Source organism: Struthio camelus, chromosome 6, assembly GCF_040807025.1.
Source record: "Struthio camelus isolate bStrCam1 chromosome 6, bStrCam1.hap1, whole genome shotgun sequence".
NCBI classification, from domain to species: Eukaryota; Metazoa; Chordata; class Aves; order Struthioniformes; family Struthionidae; genus Struthio; species Struthio camelus.
The window spans coordinates 4,593,648-4,615,463 of NC_090947.1; the positions used below are offsets into that span (position 1 = coordinate 4,593,648).

Here is a 21,816-nt window from a genome sequence, read left to right on the forward strand (position 1 = left end):
CTTAAATGCTCTTAATGTTGCCTGAAGGAGTAATTCAGAGAAGCCACTGCGCCTGCAACAGGGTAAGCTGTAACATGCAGGTTTGGAGCGTTCCTTTTCAATAAATACACATTATCTGCAGTAACGAATTACTGATGTTCCCTCCCAAACATAACTTGCAACTTGCAAACCCGTGCATCGTTGACATTTTCTCCCACAGCGAGAGCTGTGCAGTAGGTCTGCATCGTGGCAGTGACGCTTTTGACCGCAGGGCAAGCCTTTTGATCATCCGGCAGCCCACAGCAATCTGAGAAAGACACTGAATAAACTTGCTCAAGCGAAAGGAAAGGGAACGGATAGAAAAGAGCAGTGAAAATTCCAGGTGTGAGTCTGCGCTGAAGTGTGGGCATTCCTTAAAGAAAAGGGTACATCTACTTTTTAAATGACTCTTTAGGATTTTCATCAGATACCGTATGGCAGCTGGTGAGCTGTAAATAAATTAATATTTTTGAGTAGTCCGTGACTCTGAGGGAACTATGAGTTCTTGCTGTGTGTACCTGCTCTGCTGGCCTTGAAAACTGTTTTTATTATCTCAAAAGCAAAAAATAATTAGAATAACCGGGGATTCCAACCAAGCCCTTTAAGAATCAGGTACATTGAAACTGGCTTCCATTATGTGTTTTTTCGTAAGCAGCCTGAGTCATTAGTGCGAGTTGTTTATGGTAATAACAAAATGCAGCTTGCCCCTCCTGGGAGCTATAGGGGATTTTTGTCTTTTAATTTTGTCTTTTAATTCTCCGCTAAAGTTTTGGGCTGCTCGGATGCGAGTGGGTGGAGATGGTTAGCTGTGTCAGCAGAGAAATTGGAGAGGTGCCCAGCTGAATCTGGGCTGCAAGGAGGCGGCAGGGAATTTTTTTTTATTGCTGTTATTACTATTTTTTTTTTTAATCAGTGGTTTATTGCAGGGTATGAATAGCTTCCGTTATTTCAGTGGCCTTGAAGAGGTGAGAGTCAATGCAGTAGTGGGTCTAAAATGCACCGCTGCAGGGACTCTGCTTCTCCTGAGGTAGGGTAGCACAAGCCTTGCTGCTGGAGGTGGTGAGGGTCATGTCTGCTGCAGGCTTCTCTGCAAAATTTCGAATTATTATGCTGGATGAATCCAGCATCTTTTTTGTTTGTTTTTAGCCTATATTAATTAAACAATGCTTTTTTATGCAACTCACAGTAAGGCATCACTTGCCTTGCCTTTTACTGATAGCGAATTTAAGGCGTTTCGGTAACATTTCCAGTTGCGTGCTTGATCTTGGCAGTAGGATGTTGAAATAAAGCCCTGCTTTCTCAGTTAGCTCAGCAGTTTATCGCTCCCACTCATGCTGTCCTGAAATGTCATCTGCCTGGATTTCCTAAAGGAAGGATAAAAATCTCTTTGGAGAGCCGCAGTAACTTGCAGTCTCACTTCTGGCAGGCCTTGTGCTTGAGAGAGGTAAAGTGTGATTGTTTTGGTCTATAAGTAGTCCACGTTAGAGCTGTTTTAATATTGCTGACCCCTAAAAAGGTGGTGTTCCCTCCCTTAATACGTCAAACCCTATGCTCTCTTGATTCTGTTTTATATATCTTTTGCCATTTGCACGCTGATTTGATTCCAAGTTTACTTTTGAAATGACTGGCAGAGGATGAAGGAAAGGGGGCTGTCTGCGTTGAAAAGCCGAGTTTCCAGCAAGACCCCACTTCAGGGTCTGATAGCTTGCAAAATCCATGTACTGTAATAAAAATCATGAATGGTTAAGACTGAAATTGTATACATTTTTCTTACATATGTAGGCATTATTAGGCAGGCACACAACGTCAAGTTGTTCCTGAGTCTGGTTAAGTATCATGAGAAACTAGATTCTGAGAATGGAGAACTACTCAGTTTAAGTTTCTAAATTAAAATGTCGTTCTAACCCTTAAATCTTTTCTTAGAATTTTTTTCCCCCTCTCTCTCTCACTGTTCGTTAAACATCATGCAAAAGGCTACAGGAGTTTGTAGCTGCTCTGCACAGCTTTGCGAACCTGCATTCTCATTTGTGCTGTAGTTTTTGCAATACAGTAGATACCAGGAACAAGGTGTAAATGCTTGCTTGCCTTTGTACTTTTAAGACTTTACTATATCAGCATGGGGTTTGCTGACTGATTTTTTTGATGCTGTGAATAGCCACATTTTTCCCATAGTCCCAACCAGTAATTGTCTGCTGCCCTTGCAGTTATTGTAGATATGCAAATAGATCATGTTTTAATATTAAAGCATTAGACTTGGTATCAAATATGGACCTTTAGATGACTGAGAGCACATGTCAAGTCCTTCTGTCCAAATGTAGGCAAACGTGCGCAAGCTACTGACGTATTTTGGCTGAGATGCTCTTTTTAATATAAATAGCTGGATTTTTTTTTTTAAGTTAATAAAATAAGATGGTAGGGCAAGGCAGTTATTTATGCATTCAGAATAGATTCAGAATGTAGTAGTATTTATCTGAAGAGCTTCTGAGCAAAGGAGGACAAAATAATAGGAGAGGACCCATCTTGCTGTCTTGCAAAGATGATGTATCGTGTTAATGCTCCCCCTCTTGTGGGCACTCGTAATGGGACGCGGGCAGTCAGCACGCACCCTCATAAGGCAGAGCATTATCAGTGCAAGGCCTACAAAATGTAGGATCGCAAATGCAAGTGCAATTCGGAGAATGTGCAGTCTTCACGTGATAAAGCAATGCAGAAGCGTGGGTAGCTTTTCTCATTGGAAGAAGCTTATCGTGCTCCCGCAAGAAATAAAATGAAGACGGTAGCAATTTCCATGGAAGCAGTTAGCTGCGTGCCCAAGCTTTGCTTTCTCCCCTTTACGCTTGAGAGATGTACATTATGCTTGCATACACGCCTAGCCACTGATAGGGTCTGGATTTCCTGTAGGCCTCAAGGAGTGAGGATTTGCTGCAGTGCTAACTTGCATTTCAGTGGCTGATAAGTTTGTTTAAGCAATGAGGTTTGGCATAACACTCATTCCTAAGTGAGGATACTCCTGACAAATCCACTTTAGACCTGACAAAGTTCAGCAATGTTTTCCACTGCTGACTTTTTTTTTTTTTCTGAAGGCTTAATGCTAATCGCTAGTGTTAAGGTGGCTCTTGTCGTTGGAAAAACATGCAGGATTTTTTCAGGATGCTGTGCGCCCCAGCTGAGCTGATCAAACTAATAAGACTGTGATCATATCAGTTGTTATGTTGACTGCAGTACTTCTTTTGTAATTCCAGTGTTTGTAGATACTATTCCTTGTTCAGTACTATCTACTGCAAGAATTTTTCTTTCATGTGGGCCATTTTTCCACTTCAAAATGTGCTGTACTACTTTAAGAACAGGAAATGATCTTAATTTGATTTGTCACAGCAAAGACCTTGCTTTTTATGAGGACGTTGATCTAAGTGCATGATCCTAGACGGAGCTGAACAGTGATCAGTCACCTATCAAAGAAGCAAAAGTTGCTCTTTTAATACCTGAGCACGCTACGCGGTCCTATCTAACAGCCAGCGTTTCCAGTTGAGCTTGTTCTGCAGCCTTGTCTAGGAGGCTGGAAGCTGGAAATTGTGCGTGAGAGTCCCCGTTCTTCCGACGACACAAATACACTGAATGAGCATCCCTCTTTGCTTGCAGCTGGGGTGTAATGTGTAAGTATCCCAGGAGCATTGAGGTCTCTTCAGGAAGCGAGAGGTGTTCCACGTGCACCGTGCCCATGCTGCTGGCGGCTCTGATTTCAGCCTGGATACTCACCGGTGGCCAACACCTTCAAGGGTTAGTTAACCTGCTAGCTGGCTCAGGAGGAGATAAATGTGTGGGGTTTTTTTTATTTTTTTTTTATTTTTTTCAAATGTGGTACAAAACTGTTTTTATTATCTACCAAAAACAGGCAGTATTTCCATATATAGGCTTGAGGAATCATTGCGCTCTTGTGGAGCGTCCAGCTGCGGTAAGCCTCCGATCCTGCTGACTTTTTTGTAACAGGGCTCTGGTTTTATTCTGAAATAGCTTTCCGAAGAGGCTGCACTGTGATCCCGTTGTACTTTACTCTGCAAAGAGCAGCCTGTTCCCTTTGCAAAGGATCTGCATGCTGGGCTTTTCCTGAAAATGACTTCCTTTTCCTTCTTTCTTATACACCCAAGCATGAATTGGCCAAATTATTGGCAATGAAGAAGGTAATCTGTGAGTAGAAAGACACCCATACCTTTGTAGAAAGGAAAAATGATGTAATATTTTAAAAATGAAAGGCCTTGTACCATTAAGTGAATTGCTCTTTGTATCTCCTTTCCTAGCGAGTGTCCTGTTAGGCCTTCATATTTTTTTAACGTGTGGACATTTCAAAAGCCAGTAAATTTGCACGGAAGCCCATGTCGAGTGTAGTCCTGTGAAAGCAGAGGGGTTGCTTTCAGCCTATTTAAATTTTGGTGTTCTTTATTGCTTGATGGTATGGAAGGTGAGTATTTTTGGCAAGAACTTTGTCTAACTTCAGATAAAAATAAACGTTTCCTCCTGAGCTTTCTCTGTTTGGTTTCTTTCTGGATCCAATGCCAAAGGGCTTGCAGGAGACTGGAGGAAGGCTGAAAACCTGCAGTTCCCTCTGGTGGCTGCCTGCTGTCGGAAAGAGCAATTTCTCTTTTAAAGCAGTGAATATATTATTTTAAAGCGGAATCAAAGCTGTATAAAACATTCATGTAAAATAGACCTTGGTCTTCCACAAGACACTCTGAACAGCTTTTGCTTACAAGACGTTTGGGTGTCACTGCCACATACGTTCATTGTTTCAGATGGACTTCTTTGCTAGAAAAGCGCCTATACTTTTCCAAGTGCCTGATACTATATCAGAGCGGGGAGCTTCTTCATAAAGCGTGTTTTGTGTGTTCCCAGGCGCCAAGCGAAGCTGACTATTCTCAAATCAGATCCCAGTTTTAAATGTTCATATTGAAAAAAATTGGTGGTGGCACTTGTTCTTTTGGAGGAGAGTAGACTTTGGGCGTTTAATTCATGGCACCAAGTGGGCATGCGTAGCGGGGCAGCACAACGGAAAAGCAAATGTGCTATAGTCTTTGATACCACCCCAGCTTTGCAGCTTCTTGATAGCTTTGAGTGACTGTATTCTCCCAGGAGCTTAGAGAATTGTTAAAGATTGTTTGCAAGAAGCCTGCAGCAAGCTTGCCAGCTGTGGTTATGAGTGCTCGGCCTAGAAATAGCTACCAAATGCATATCTCTCGCCGCATATTTTTCCACTCTTTTCCCTTTTATAAATGGAAACTTTTATTTGACCATTTTTCTGCATCGTTAAAACAATATTGACATTTGCTCCTTTTATCACATTGTGCAACCTCAGGTTTTATTCTTCTTATGGAATTTGAGTGCATTCTGTGATTCGATTATCGCTGAGGAAAGCAATATTTTTAATTCTACCCTCAACCTCTAATGTAGATTTTGCAAAAGGCTGGACAGAAATTCCTGGAGATGATTTGTGTGTGTCCTAAGCTGTGGTAACACACCCATATGTGTAGTGCCACAACTTTCTTGTTCAACCTCAGCATCGTGTTTGGCTTGGCAAGAAAGCTGCCAAATCCCCCCTTGGATTGCCAGCTGACTGGCATGAAAACATCAGGCTATTTGCAAAAATAAAGCCGACTTGCTTATTGGGTCTGAACAGAAGTATCTGGGTCCAGTAGTGATTTCTTTTTTTTCTTATTCCATCCCAATTAAGAGGGTTCTCAAAAATAGATATGTTGTCCATTATTACCTAAGTACTTTGCATTCACTGTCTCTGGGGAACCTATATCTAGTGCTTTAAATCTGGCATGTTTTACTTGGAAGCCTAAGTCTTAAATTTTCTTAATGCTAATCATTGGAAATTTATTTAGGATATGCAATACAGTGTCAGTGTAAAACGCTGATTTGTAGTAGGTACCTCAAAGTTTTGGGGGAAGGGAGGCTGCTTGCTTTTTAAGAGGTACCATGGGCAATACAAAAAGTAACACCGAGTGGGATCTTCCATGCATGGCTGCTTTGTTCAATTCAAATAAAAAATGATCACAAGTCCGAATTGATCGGAAAGAGAGGTTTTTCTTGAGTGTGTTTTATTTCCATGAGATCTGCTTTCAGCTAAGCCTCAACTGTCACCTACCTTCATCTGAAGAAGTTGTCCCTTGTTCTTCCAGTCCTTGCAAACAGCAAGGACTGGAAAGCTGTTTAGCTCTTTAGCTGTTAGGCTCTTGACCTGGAAAAGCCATTTGTTTTCCAGAAATGTTTTGGAAAACCATATCGACTCTGCTGTTATATGTTTCCAGAAGTAGAAATATCCTGGGCTTTTTGAGTTCTGCTAGGCTTTTCCTTTCTTAAGGCTTTTTCTGTTCATGATATGCTATGTTTTGAAAGACTTTTTTTTTTTCCCTCCTTCTTCTTCTTTTCCTCAATAGCAAATTGAACCATCACAAAACACTTGATTTTAAATTTCCGCTCTTAGGACTCTGGATATTTTGCTCTGTTTCAGAGCAGTAAAAAATGAATAGGATTGTTCCCATCAAGGAAAAAAAATTTCCCCAGGTTGTATGTGTTTTCCCAATGTTTAAGTCTTGCTCTGTAACTTTCTTTTGAACACTCATATATTTTCTGTGCTCCTAAATGCTACTTTGGCTCTGGTTCTTTTTTTTTTGAGACTAGTTTTTGGAGGATCTGTCTTCTGAATCAGTAAATTCTAGTGAACTACTGAAATCATAAATGGGCTGTTTATTTAGACTTTGAGCAGGGCCCTTGATATTTTACTTGAGGATTAGTTCATGTATTCTCAGCTGTACTTGGATCTTTGCTTGAAGTCAGAGGTCTCCTGTTATGAGCAGAGAACACTTTTCTGAGGTTTTTAAGCTTCGGATCTCTCTCTCTCTTTTTTTTTTTTTTTTTCCCCCCCTCTTCCTCCCACTTTTGGAAAGTGGGGCAGAGGGACTGCGATCCATTCAGTCTGACTGGTACCTTTTTTTTTTCTTCTGGAATGGTGGGAGGACTTGTGGCTAGGCTTCGAAGGTGGTTTATTTCACTTGAGGTCCATTACGCTCAAGCTTCAGGGAGCTCTCTTGGTCTGGCAATCTACTGATCTTTCAATTAAAATATTAATAAGTCACAATTGCTGCTCTGGGTTGGTTTGAGGAGTGGTTTTTAAGTTGTTCTAAAATAAAAAGCAGGAGCAGGTACAAATGTCAGCACAGCAGTTGTGTGCAACAGTTTTTATTTCCAAGGAAAGGTATTTGGAGGTTTGAATGCATGTTCACACAGCTTTTCTATTCTTGCGTTGTCAGCTTGTAGATTGAACGGCATCTTAATGTTTGAAACAGTATCATGTAGCATATGGAAAAAGGTGTTCCTCCAACTTATTTAATAGACCTTATAGTTTTTCATCAAAATGTATGTTCCACTTAAAATGATGCACTACTAAGAAACTTGAGGTGAACTGTCCAGACTTTCTGCCCAAGATGCCATCCTGGACGCTACTGTTTTAAGTGAGCTCGTTGTTCTTTCAGTGGATACAAGTTGCTAATGAAAAGTCTTTTAAAGATTTAAGAATTGCACTTCTGGTATCTCACTGTCTTCTCTTGTCCTCTGTTGTCTAATGATTCCTTCTAAATCTTTGTTTTACAGATTGAGGAAAGGCCAGAAAAAGACTTTGAGAAGGTAAGAAAGGTCTTGAATTGTTCTGATAATAGCTGTTTCTTCACATTCTTTTTGGTAGGTCAAATTCACGCTGAATTTACAGAAATCTCGTTATAAAGTTCGTTGTGGGGCAAAACTTCAAATTATCGGAGCCTTCTACTGCTACTGTTTTCAAGGCAAACCTTGGTCATTTAGCAGTTAAGTAGTTGACCTTCAACAGCACTGAGTTGAAACTGCTTTAATGCTAAGCTATATGAATGCTAGTTTTGTTCAGCAGGTTTTAATTACAGCCTTATGTAAAATTAAATAAGAAGAGGAAGATGCTGCATAGAACAGTTAATGAGACTGCTGCTGCTGCAGAGTATATAGATAGGAGTGAAAGGAGAAGGACTTGAGTTGTCAAAAAGCATCTGCAAAATGTAATAATACAAGTTTTGAAAATGCTGTTTGGCAAGGTAATACTAGTTCCTAAAGGTTTTTATCTAATTTACAATTAATAGAAGCCAAGCCGTACAAACTCTTATTAGAGAGACAGCAGTATTTAAATACATCAGATCAATCTTTTGTCATTAGTTTCCCTTGTTAAATCTTGATCTTTGATTTTTCTTCCTAGAAGGTTACATTTTAATCAAATTTGCATAGGCGAGAAGTGCAAGGTTTCACCTCTTCTGGCCTGATGATAAACCTTCTCTTGTTGAGGGAGCTTGCAGGAGCTGAGAAACAACAGCGTTTGTTTTTTCTGGGTTTGCTGTTAGTACTGATTTGTGATGTCTTCTGTGGCACCAGAGACTGATAGGAAATTAGAATGTTATAAGAGCCACAGACTTCTTTCTGTTTTTTTTAGATACCTAGATGACAATTGCTGTCAGCTGTTTTCCTCCTGATTTGATTTGGGGCTGCTGAAGTTGCATAGACGTGTTCTAACTCCCAGTAACAATTACATGCACCTTTTTCAAAACAGAGGATGTAGAACTTGCTGTTAGAAGCTGGGTTTTGTTTCTGGTTTGGCTGTTTTCTGCCTTGCTGATATGCAAAGCTGAACACCTAATGACGATCCATCTGCTCTACTGGAATAATACTCGTTCATGGTGCCAAAGAGACAAATGCTGTTTTGTCTCTATAAGTAGATTCCTGCTGTGCATTACATGTATTAAAAATAAAATAATGTCTCAAAAAAAAAAAAACCAACCCTTTTTAACTGTGTGTGATTCTAGGGAGCTCGTACTGTCTCCAGTTTATCAGCAGCTACCTTAGCTTCACTGGGTGGGACTTCTTCACGGAGAGGCAGTGGAGACACCTCCATCTCAGCTGATACGGAGGCATCTATTAGAGAAATAAAGGTGAGATATATTTAAGAACAGCATGCGTTGCTAGGAATCTTCTCTTAAGAATGGTTATTTTGGTCAGAATGGTTTTATGCCTTGCGTTTTTTTTTTTCTAACAAGTGAATAAGCTATAAGATTATTTAAAAGGAGTCTTGCTGTTCCCATCGTTGTGTGTGGCAATCGGCAATAAGAATTAGGACTGACAGTGCTAACGCTAACTAGAACTGTCCCCTGCGTTAGTATTAAAGAGCTAGCTTCCTTTTAGGTCTGTTAGCAAAAAGGAACTGGCTTGTTCCCCCCTCTTGGCAGTCTTGACAAAAATGAATTATATGCTGTAAATAGCGAATAGCTTTATTAGAGAGATACTGCTGGGAAGCTAGCGGCATACTGCAGGAATTTTTGGGTAAAGTTCTGCGACGTATGATAGTACAACAGGCTGATCATAATAGACACACCTCATACTGATCTGTGGAAATACAGTGATAGGAAATGATGCAAGAAGCACTGCACGCTTATTGGAGGCTAACTTGGGAGGGGAATATTTCATAATTAATTCCTAATTCCATATTTAGGCACGTTTGAATTGTAAATAGGTATTCAATCCAATATTCATACCATTGAGTGAAAGTCTGGGTGGCTGATCGCTAAATTTTTTTTAGTTAAGTTTTTAATGCTCTGTTCTGAAGACTATTTTAAAATTGAGAATGTGCGTTCTGTTTATTTCATGGATTCAGTTTATAAACTCTTCTAAAATTACAGCCAGTTAAAACATCTGGAATCTGTATTGGAGTCCTCAAGTATGAATAGGTCTGTCTCGATTTGAGCACTGTAAAAATAACTGAAAGATAGCCATTTGGTGGTGACCAAGGACAAAGAAAGAGACTGTGAAATATGGCTCATAATTAAATGTAGGGTGACTTTTTCATACTGTACTTCCTGCGTCTCTAGTACCACCTGTATTTTTTGTGCTTGCTTTAACAGTTATTACCTTTAGTATCAGAGTATCTCAAACACAGTGATAATCTGCTTCCAAGCAAGCTCTAGTAGGGAAATGTCAAGCTTGCAGTTAGTGACAGGGAGAGAAGGGCTCTGTGACTAGGGCAGGTAATTGGTGGGGGCTTGGAAGCTGGGTCTGCCTCTTGTCCGTATTGCTGAAGATTTTATTTTTCCAGTCAAAAAGAGCAGAGTTGGAATAAACTTCTGGCCAAGAAATTTCGTTGGCTGGCGAGTCTTCAGGCTAGGATCGGACTGCTCGACCTGTGTGGTGGAAATACTTAAATGGGAACTTTGAACACTTGCTTCTTTGAATCAGCTGTATTTACTGCCCGTTAGTTTCAGCGACATCATTCACCTTTCTCACCATTTCTCCCAGGATATCTATGAGTTAAAGGACCAGATTCAGGATATAGAAGGAAAATACATGCAGGGACTGAAAGAAATGAAGGTACTGGTTTGCTGTAGCCTGGAACTGTGATCATTAACACCAGCTAAGCATTCAGAGAGTCAGCGTGAGAACTGGAACTGACCTTGCATGCTGTTCTTCTGGGAGGGGTTAGAAGTTTGTGTGAAAAGCGTTTCATCAGCCAGAAAAGTGTCTGTTCTGATGTCCATTGGTTGTGGTGAGAAATGCATCTAAATGTTAACTGAAAGGCTGCTGATTACTCTTGCATGTCTTATTTGATGTTTTAAGAAGGCAATCACTTTACTAACAAATTCACTAGTTTTTTTTTTTTTTTTTAATAATTGCATAATGCAGGAAACCTCCCCAAATTGGAAATAAACTAAAACTTGTGGCCTACAGTGCTATGAAAAATCAGAGTTTCAAAGGTGATGTGCGTGTTCGCATTTTGTTTTGAGGTCCAGCCTGCCTTTGGAAAGTTGTGCATGCGGAGGTGAAGGCCATCGTTTAGATTCCACACCTAGATCTCAGAAGTCACCCTTAAACAGTTCCTCTACTGGTTGCCCAAAGAACGGACACTCACAGCACTGGCAGAGAGGAAGCACTTACCACCCTCACGAAGTTTGTAAAATAGTTTCGGTGCAGCAACGTATGCGTCAGCGTAACACCCTGCGATAAGCGAGCAGCAACATTAGCTGCGTTTTTAAAAAAGGCAGTCTTGCAAAGATACAAGTAGACATCCAGACATATAATGCAGCATATACCAACATGAAATATTGACCGTGTTTTTGATATGCTCAATGCTGCGACATGTGAAGTTACTGCTGTCTTAAGTGAGTTGTAAATGGAAAAAGAATAGTTTGGGCCTTTTTTTGAAAAGCCTAACTCTTTTTTCCCTGATTGGTGTGTAGCAAAATAAGCTCACTGCATAGAAAATGTAGTTAGTTTTTTTCATTTGGTATCTCTTAGAGTACCTTTTGTGGTGATTTGTACCTAAGCTGCATCAGGTTTTCAAGGACCCTCTTTAATTCTGGCTTTGCTTTTGGTATAGAAAAAGGTGCTTCGTGTCAAGTCCGTAGTCCAGCGTTGTGGTGGAACTTGATGCTAATAAAAAAAAAAATTTAGCATGCTGAAGGAGGGGTTCAGCACCTGTCTTAGACTCTTACTTGCATATACTTCCCTTCCAGCTGATTTCTGCAGTTTAATCATACAGCTGTTTTCAAATCCTGGCTGCTTTTCTGTGTTTGGTATGTCTCATCCTTGGGCTGGAAAGTGCACTAAAACACAATTTGTGGTTGGATCTTTACAAATTCAAGTCCTTAAAGACAAATTCTCTTATTTGTTCATAGAAAACTGAACTAAACTAATGCAGACCTTGATTTTGTCATCATATCACCATGCTGGTCCCCAGTTCTCTTTAATAAACTGGTAAAAACGGCATACCGGGGGAAGTATATGAAACTCACCTGTGCTCTAGCTGTAATTCTAATACTGCTCTTACTCCAAGAGAAACTGCTTGACCTGTAAACTAAAACATTGGCACAAGTGTCCGTCTTGTTTGCATATTTGCACTGTTTTGAGAGTCTCTTATTTCTGTATTGAAATCACATACTGAAAAGTCTGACTGTGCAACATGGAAAAAGATCCAATGATCCTGATCCTTATTTTAGCCACTGTTTGTTGTTATTTATTAAATACCTCAGTAACTCTTATCTTCAGGTTGAATTCATAGGAGGAGTTTTCAAGACACTGGGAATTGTATCTTGCCGAGAAAGCTTATAAAGAGGGAATGTGGGGTGTGTTACAGGAACCTAATGGAAAAACAATCGGGTCACAGAAGCTACAATTTTTCCTTGGATAATTCTAATTGCTGAGTCAGTAGGTTTAGTTGTTTCTGCCCCCCATTGCAAGAATCCCTGAAACTTGGGTGAAGTGATTGCTAAACTGCCTTGATTTAAAGCCTAGTCCATTAGGGCAATCTAAAAGCAAGGCCAGTTTACCTTTTTTTAAAAAAAGGGGGGTGGGGGCGGGGGGGAAGAAGGAAGAGAACTCTGCAAAAACAGCAGCTCAAACAGCAGAGGAAAGGACCCGTTTTATCCATCTTAAGGTAAGCTTCCTTGCTGATGAACAGAAGTCTGTAAAAGCACAGGGGAGGTATCGTCACCTCAGGACAGTTCCTAAGGCTTGAACACGTGATTCGCACTGGTTGCAGTAGGCATATGCAGCATGCTGGTGGTTTAGTACTTCTTGCTCGAGGTCTTGTTTGGCAAAGTGGCTTTTCTGATTGATCTCTGACTGTGGTTGCTTATTCTTTGCAGGACTCGCTAGCAGAAGTCGAAGAGAAATATAAAAAGGCTATGGTGTCAAATGCTCAGCTAGACAATGAGAAAACAAACTTCATGTACCAAGTAGATACCCTGAAGGATGCGCTGTTAGAGTTAGAAGAACAGCTGGCAGAATCCAGGAGGCAGTATGAAGAAAAAAGTAAAGTACGTATATAGCTGTGGCATGCTGTTGAACAGAGAAAGACTTTTTTGGCCAAACGGATGCCTTTGGGAGGGAGCAGTTTAAAATCCTGAACAGCAGTTTAATAAGTTATTGTTTTAGTTGCTGCTATTTCGCTTGCTTTAGTGGTATCTTACGTGCCTGTGTGGTTGCACAAATGGAAATTCTCCCCAGCTTCACTTCTTCTAAAGCAACTGCTGAAGAAATGTCTTACATGTAAGATCAGTATAGCCTTAGCATATCCTTTTCTACTGCATCTTTAAAGCAAATTCAATTCATACTGACTTCTGGAGAATTCCCCGTTTCTTTTCTGAGTATTTGGTGCACAAAGCTCTGTTCAAAAGGCCCACAGGAGAGTTGTGCAGTTTTTATATTAAGGCAGCTATGTGGCTGAGTATTGAATTAAGCATTACACGAATCCAGCATCTTGACGCTAATGAATTGGTGTTTATTAATAAACTTGAGGCTTGTGTTAGCTTTTCAGAACTAGTTCTTTAGCTTGGGATGCTTTACTATAGGGCGCTTCAAAACGCACAGTTTTTGGAAAATATGTTATTTTAATTCCTTAACATCTAGCTAACACTTAGTACACTATTCTTTGGAAAGACTGGGTTAAATTCCCATCCATTCATCTATGAAGTTAGTAGGACTTTGCTATGAAAGCAATTCATAGTCGGCCTGCTGCTCGACTTGTGAAACTGTTCTGAATTTGATTCAATAATAGCTCCTTGGCAAAGGAAAAATAAGATAAAAATTAGGAGTCTTGTGGGACTGTGATTAGAAGACTATTAAGGGTAGCATTGCAGTAAGCATTTTCTTTGTGTGCTTAGGCATGTTTTTCTCCTTTCTTTCATGGGCTGCGTGTTTGCAGTCAAAATAAGCTCATAAATATTTCATTATCCATAGGAATTTGAGAGGGAAAAGCACGCTCATAGCATATTGCAGTTTCAGTTCATGGAAATGAAAGAAGCTTTGAAGCAAAGAGAAGAAATGCTTGCAGTAAGTAACTTCCTCATTGTTTTTAATGGCTTCTTTGATTAGTTTGTTCATAACAGTAGGTGTGTAGAAGGGTGAGGTATGGAGAATCTTATTCCCTACTCAGATTTCTCACCTCAAGAAACACGAGTGTTTCAGACCAAGCAGGTTCAGGGCTGACTAGCTGAAAGGGTATTTATCACAAGTATTATCTGATCTGCAACTGGACTTTTTGCATTGTCCACAAATACATAGTAAACTACATTTTGCATAACCGTTTGTGTAGATGTGGGGAAAACAGATGGCGCTGTCTTTGTTTTATGTCATCTTGTTGATAGTAATATTGCTTAAAGAAGTGTAGGTTTTTAGAGATCGGGGACTATAAAATTGTGTGTGTAGATACTCTTTTGCTTTAAATCCTGACTTTTTTCATTCCTTGGCATCACTGCAGTCTTGACTTTCTTTGTTAACCTGTTACCTGCTTTCTGTGTTCTTGTTTTGCTCCTCTCTCTCAGGAAATTCAACAGCTGCAGCAGAAACAGCAGAGCTATGTCAGGGAAATTTCTGATCTTCAGGAGACAATAGAGTGGAAAGACAAAAAAATAGGGGTAGGACTGTCAACTCCTGAAATGTGTTCAGAGTGGCACTGTCGTTCTTCAGCTGATCTGCTTGTGCAAAACCGCATGAATAAAATCCTCCTTAGTGACTTTGCTTGGTGTGGCTGTCTCGTTATATTACAGCAAACTAGCAGATAGCAAATTTCGTCTTTGGCCAATATGATAAAATCCAAGAAAAACTTATCAGCTGGTCTGATTTCAAAAGCTAGGGTAATTTATTTACTGTGGTGCACCATATGTATATGCCATATTGAGAAAGGAGGTGCTCTTTAATGAAATGAAGGGTATTCATAATGCAATTCCATGGAATTTTTACTTCAGACTTAAGTAAAGTTAAGTCGAATTCAGGCTTAGCCTGTGGACTGAGCAAAAGCTGGGGTGTGATAAAGAAGTAATAGACTTATTTATGGGCTGTTGGGATGAAAGTAGTTGTTTCTCCCTTGCTCTTCCCCCTAACCATCACCCCATCAAAGCCAAATGGAAACCCACTGAGGAGGAAAAAAAAAAAAAAAAACCCACACATATGGCTTTCTTTTCTGACAACAAGCACTGAAAGACTTATCTGAATATAGAAGGAGGAAGGAAATCTGGCATATTGTCCATGTTGATGACGTCCAATAACTTCTAGCAATTTAAAATTCAGAACGGCAAAATTATTTGGTTTTGCTGCTGTTCTGATATTTCTATACAAATACACAAACAGGGGGTTCCAGTGGCAAAATACACATTTGCACCTGGTGCATCCCAAAGTCTAAAGACGAAGAGTCGACAGTTTTAGATTAATTAAAGCATGCTGCATCCTTGACAATAACCCATGGAATTAACAGACTAGTAAGAATTGCCGTGCCTACTTTCATGCTCTTCTGTTAATACATGTAACTTGAAGAAATAATGCAAGTCCTACGTTAAAGTAATATGGATGTGAATTAGCTTGTCTAGTACATGAGAATGAAAAGTGGATCCTCATTTGCCCATGTCACTGAACCCTAATGAAGGACTGGGATCTGAATGTTTTTAATAGGAATTCCTTGGACTGAACGATTGCTGAATAAGCTGTGCACTTCTTGGATTTGAAGTTTATCTATGTGTATGTGACCTCAATCCTTCAATCTGTAAATTTTACCTTCTTCATACGTGCCACTTTCACAAATCTCTGAATATCTTAAACCTGTTCATTCTTGTTTACACTTACTTTTCACTTGTTTCCTTTCCTTTCTTCACACCTGCTTGCCTTCTGTCTGTGTTGGGAACTCAGGCTTTAGAGAGGCAGAAAGATTTCTTTGATTCCATCAGGAGTGAGCGGGATGACCTTAGAGATGAAGTGGTTGTGCTGAAGGAACAACTGAAGGTATGCAGGAGGAATGAAAGAAACCTGTAGCTAAAACAGTTCTGTATTCAACTGCTGACCCTTTCCTCTTGTACATTTTGGCAGAAAGTCTGATTTTTAGCTCAGTAACGAGAACTCTGTTTTGATGCTGCCTTGAAGTTGCCTTTTCAAGAATTATCTAATGAAGTCCATACCTCTAATATGTGACTGTGAGCTCTTAGTATAGACTGTGGTATTCAGTACTCAGTAGTTGCTTTTGTAGGAAATTCTTCTACAGGGAGCACTTTAAATGACTGTTTTATGTTTTGTTTTTTTTTTTAATTTAGCTTCATGTGCTTATTCTGATGATAGCTAAATTGAGAACAACTGTAATAGTCTGTGTTCTTCTCTGACTTTTAGCCTTTTCTAATGGAATGATTGAGGTGTTCAAAATTTCAAGGACAGGAACATCTGAACAATCTTGCTCTTTTTAAACAGCAGGCTTTAAAGTATTGCTTCTGCTTCTCCACAGAAACATGGCATAATCCCAGACTCTGAAGTAGCCACCAATGGGGAGACATCAGACATTCTTGTTAATGAAGGACACTTGGATTCTTCCAAAACTGTTCAAGGCACAACTCAAGCACTAAAGACAACAGGGGACGGGACACTAGGTAAGTGCTGTATATGCTTTTGTATCTTTCTCTCTGTCCATTCATTCATTCATCTTTGCTTGGAGATTGGGCATTTGTTAGTTGGACAATTAACACATCACGCAGCATGCTACTTGTTGAATCACTTCCTATGCATTTTTCTGCTTAATATTTATTATCACTTCAAGTATATCGTGCAGTTTCCTCAAAAGGAATCTCTCATTCAAGAAGACAAAGGACAAGAATTCAATTTTAAATATTGCAGATAAGTAGCAATCATCTAGATTTAAATCCTCAGTTTGAAATTATCCAGGAATCATCCTGGAAGAATCAGAGTAAAAGCATTTTAGTTTCATCTATAAAACCAGTATACAAGTTGGTTCTTTTATAACTGAGAACTGTAAATGTCTGTTGAACAATAGTGCTCGGCACTGTTAAAACACACTAATGCATGAATTCTTCACTCTTGGTATCTAGTACTATTGAGCAGTTAATATAAAAATTTCAACGTTTAATTGCTGTAACTGGATTAGTGCTGTTAAACTCAAAGAATATGATTCTGTGAGCTGGATAGTGTCAAGGAGGAGAAATCTGGTTGGCAAAAACTTTCCTCTTAGGTAGTGATAAATGGCCACTAGGTGAACTCACTCTATTGTTATTACGCTAAGGAAAGGAAAGGAAATTTTTGACTTTTGCTCTTGCTGTTGCTGTTCGAAATCACCATGCTAGCAAATAGCAGCAGGCAGCCAACTGTTGCAAGTGAAAGTTATCTTGCCTTTAGCTGTTGAGCTGTTGGTTGCTTTATCCTTACTCAGTTTTTGTGTGGAAACAATTTGGAACATCAAAAACAAGGTAAGGGTATATTTTTAAATGTAGCGTATGTTCTCTATCTCTCCTTATTCTGTTTCTGTGGAAACAGGCACAACATAGACCCAAAAGCTAACTGTTGAAACCAAGAACACTGTCTTAATGTCTACTGCTTCTAAATATAAACTGGAAGAAGCACTGTTCAAAAAAAAAAAAAAAAAAAAAAGTCCCATTCCTTTTGGGTGGAAAAAGTGGCTCTAAGGGGCACTCACCAAGTACCTGCGCTCTGATGGTTATCTTAAACAGCCAAAACATGTGCTTGCCAATCAGATTTTGCTTTCACGGTGTTTGTAGTATGCACTGATGCTTGTTCTTGATAGTTAGGAATAAAATACTATTGAATACTGCATGATTACTTCATTGCAATGGCATCAGGCACTCTTGTGTGCACAGAGCGACGTTAGGGTTAAAGTTATAGAGAATACTGCCGAGAACAAAACATCTTTACTTTTACAGTGTTATATCTGCAGATATTACTGTTAAATTGCACTGCTTGAAGCAAAGTTCTTCTCATCTACAAAAGCTGTACTTCACACAGCCTAGAGCATAAATCTTTTACTTTACAAAAACACAAGCCAGCACCAGAGACTGTTCTTGCTTTGAGAGAGGGTGGTGGTGAACTTCGCTGATCAGAAGAAAACCAACCCCTTACTAATTCAATTGCTGCTTTGCCTCACATAATTGGCAAAAGCTGATCTCCTATTAACCTATTCTTTGATTCATTCTCTTTCGGGCTTTAAGTGGGGAGGTGAGTGCTATGGCGTGGTCCCTTCAACTTTCTCAATGGTCTTTTAGGCAAAGCCAATGAAGTGGACATGAAAAATGAGATTTTGGAGGATGTGGGGAAAAGAGAAATCTTGCAGAATACTGAGCAGGAGGAGCACAAAGAGGAGTCTGAGGAGCAGGAAATAAAGACATTGCATGCTGATGAAAATGCAAAGGCAGAAAAAATCATTGAAGAAAATGATGCCATGTCAACAATGACGTTAACCAATAGTAGGCTTACAGAACAAATTCAAAGCCATCCAGAACATGTGTCAGGGAACGTTTTTTCAAATGATGATAGTGATGCAGATGCTTTGAGAAAGGAAAGAGAATCAACAGGCAGTAGCATGGAAGCCCAACAGCCTGTAAGTAAAGAAGCTGAACAGAGTAACTTAAATCAAAGGACAAATCAGAATTCAGAGGTGGGCTCACTGCAAGATCAGGTTTTTAAGACTCCTCAGGAAATGCCTAGTGACTTAGATACAGAATGTGAATTGGAAAAAGCTGCAGAATGTGAATTGGAAAAAGCTGCAGCAGAACAGAGAGAAGGAGAGGATTTTAAAGCTAGTAATGCAGTGGGTGGTAATGAAAAGGATCAGGAAGCTGCCATGAGGAGTAGCAGCTGTGAGTTGGTTTCTCATCAGTCAGGGCTTCCAGAAGTTGCAGTAGCAGGCTCATTTATCAAAGAGCCAAGCGTGGCAAGTCATACTGAGAGACCCCAACACTCGGGAGAAAGCACTGAAGAGAAGGTTATGAATGTCTTGGAGAGAGAGCTGGTTGGAGGCAAAGAGTGTACTGATGGGAGAACTGATGAAACAGAAAGTGGTAGAACTGAAGAAGAAAATGAGATGGGGAGCGCAGTTCAGGGACAGACAAAGAAAACAGACTCTGTGGGTATGGAGGGGAAGGAGTCACGTGGAAACGGTGCCCCAGCAGATGCGAGTGAAAAGGAAGATGGAGATCAGACACAAATTCAGCTAATTTCTTCAGAGGATGGTCACATAGTATCATTAGAAGAACAAAAAATGCAAGATAAAACAGAACATGAAAAGGCTCTAACTGAGAAGGACGGACCGAAGGAAGTATTGACAGAGAAACTGGAGGCATGTTCAGATTCTGCAGAAACAGGTGAGCAAGAGAAGGCATCAGGAGAGGCTGTAGACTGTATTACTGTGGGAAAAGGAAGTGTACTGCAGCAGGCAGAGCCAGACGAGGACGTCGTGAAAGAAGCGGTATCTCAGGAAAGCAGCTTAGACCCAAGTCTTTCAGATTGCAACGTTCTGGAATCAGAAGTGGAAATACAGGATGAGTCTGGGAAAAGGAAGGAAAGTCGAGCAGAAGGGGTAGAAGATTTAAAACCAAACGTAGAAATTCAGTCAGTTCAGTGTAGTGAAGAAGTAACATGCGATACAGTGGGAGAGAAAAATATTTCTCTAGAAGGTGAAGCTCAGAATGCAGTTAAACAAGAGGAAGGTGAATCTAGACAGGAATCAACTGAAGATCTTAAGGCAACTACTGAAAAGAAAGTTGATGAAGAAGCATTGAAAGAAACTGAGAAACAGCTGGAGCTTACAGACCACCACTGTGGTGGATTTGCTTCTGAGGAAGAAGCAGATAATTCTTTGCAGGGAGCTACAAAACTGTTACAGCACTTTCTTGACGGCAACACAGAAGCCAAAGAGCAAAACCCAGAGCTAGGAAATGTATGTGAACGTACAGAGAAAAAGAAAGATAAAAATGAGAAGGTTCAAGGGATGGAAGAGGACAAAAATCAAGTAATAGATGAGCAGGGTGAGGCAAAGGAAGCTTTATCAGAGGAAAAGGTGGACTCTCTTGCACAGACTGCTGAGCTGGATGAAAATGTTAGTGAACAAGTTAAATTGGAGGGTCAAGCAGAGGACGGAGTGGAAAATTATGGTGATGCATTTGATTTTGATGAGAAATCAAAACAGATACTGGAAACTGAAGAATGTGGCGGAGAGAAAGCGGATACCCAGGAAGGAGAGGGAGCTGGAGCACATGGTGTGACTGAGGAAGTTGCCCAAACGGGAGAAATTGTGGAAGGCAGAGGCAACGTAGACACTGAAGACACCTTGACAGGAGATGACAGCTTGCAGCATAAAAATGAGGGTGAGACTGAAGAAACAGGGCACGCGCAAGGGAAAGCATCTTCACAGAAAACTGATGAGGAGGCTGATGTGTTGGAAGACAAAAGAGAAGCATCAGACTCTAATGATCTGGAAAAAATGACAGATGAAAATGTTTTGGAACAGGATTTGGAAGGTGCTGGCAATAACAGGGAGGAAAGCAAAGAGGATTTGCAAAGTGGTAGAAGGGGTAAGGGTAAGTCCAAAGACGACTGCACAATATCGTGAGTTCAGAATCTCAGAGTTAGTTATGTGCCATTTGCTGGGTTTCAGTACAGAAGCACGCACTTTGCACAATAAATCAGACATCAGGAATACTCTAAGGGGTCTTTCTTTGTAGGTAAATCTCACATAATAAATGTCGGGTTACATAAATGGTAATGATGCATGTTTTAAGTTATTTAATGCCATATGTAGCCACAAGAAAGCACACGTGTAAGTTTGGTTTTGCTCTCTTAGATTAACTCTTTATCACCAAAAGAGCAAGCTTCACAAATGGATTATTCACAGTATTTTGCAGTTAAAGTACTCTTGGTGTGGATAATGGCTTCTGAGAAACTTTTATATGAAAACTCTTACTTTCTTAGATCTACAGTAAGTACAGTAATACTTCATCAAAGAACTCAGAACTGTTGCAACGCTGTGATCTAATGTTGAATCTTATTTGTGATTGATTAAAGCCTAGGAACCAAAATTTTTAGTATGGCAAAAGATAATCTCATTCCATTTTGTGTATGTTTCTGATATGGACATATTCCAAAATACAGTATGCCGGAAGAACTGCCAAAATATAGTTAGGTCACTGTGAATCTGCTTAGTCTGCACACTCTGAAGGAACAATATACAATTTGGAGAAATTGCAACATACAGGTCTTAGTCTGCTGAAAGGAATATATGCGTTTCCTTAATTTAGGCACTTTGCACCACAGTAAGCCTTTAACGCCATGTCTCACATGGCAGTTTTTTTTTTTTTTCTTCAAAGAAGGTGTCAATACACACTATGATGTGTGCTTAGGTTTGCTATCAAGTACTGTCTAGCTATGAATATATAAAATATCTGTTTTTCCTGGAAGACTTTTAAATTGCATTATATTTTTTGCAAAACATGGTTTTGAAGGACTTTTTTTTTTTTTTTAATCTCTGAAAAATTCTTCCCTCTTTCTTTTTGATAAAGATGATAATTTTGAATGTCTTAATTTTTACTGAATATCAGACCAAAGATGATTGTTCTGTATACTGGCCCCCATGCCTTTCTGAAAAGCTGGATCGTGTTGAATTGCTGGCATAAATGAGATACTTCAACCCGTTGGTATAGATCTTCCTGCACCTTTTATACTGCTTGGGAGGAAGTGTGTGTTTTGCATAATTAAACATTCTTTTGAGGTTGTTTTAAGCAATGAATATCTGAAGGGAATGCAAACTGAAGAGCTGGGAGGGGACTACAACAAGATGTGTTTGTATTGATGTTACAAAGTGGAAGTGCAAACAGACTGCCAAGTTTGAAGATGTGTATCAAAATGTACTGAGCTGTATATAATTGAAATAAACATATTTTATACTTTGAATCGTCTGTCCAGAGC

General features: G+C 39.8%; 1 protein-coding gene across 15 annotated transcripts in view; it reads left to right on the forward strand.

The window, feature by feature from the left end:
- The window catches only part of LOC104151161 (leucine-rich repeat flightless-interacting protein 1), a 108,843-nt gene extending 87,042 nt beyond the window's left edge, over positions 1–21,801 (forward strand). For 6 of the 15 annotated variants that reach the window (XM_068947818.1, XM_068947813.1, XM_068947814.1 and 3 more), the window contains 6 exons: positions 7,666–7,698; positions 8,892–9,017; positions 12,720–12,890; positions 13,813–13,905; positions 16,337–16,478; positions 18,120–21,801. In XM_068947818.1, the coding sequence (XP_068803919.1) occupies positions 7,666–7,698; positions 8,892–9,017; positions 12,720–12,890; positions 13,813–13,905; positions 16,337–16,478; positions 18,120–20,464 (2,910 nt within the window). In that variant the 3' untranslated portion in view covers positions 20,465–21,801. Of the gene's footprint in view, positions 1–7,665; positions 7,699–8,891; positions 9,018–10,374; positions 10,447–12,719; positions 12,891–13,812; positions 13,906–14,396; positions 14,490–15,753; positions 15,847–16,336; positions 16,479–18,119 lie in introns of all 15 variants that reach the window. The other 9 variants (XM_068947816.1, XM_068947815.1, XM_068947812.1 and 6 more) reach the window with 3 other exon arrangements.
- Positions 21,802–21,816: the final 15 nt, after the last annotated feature.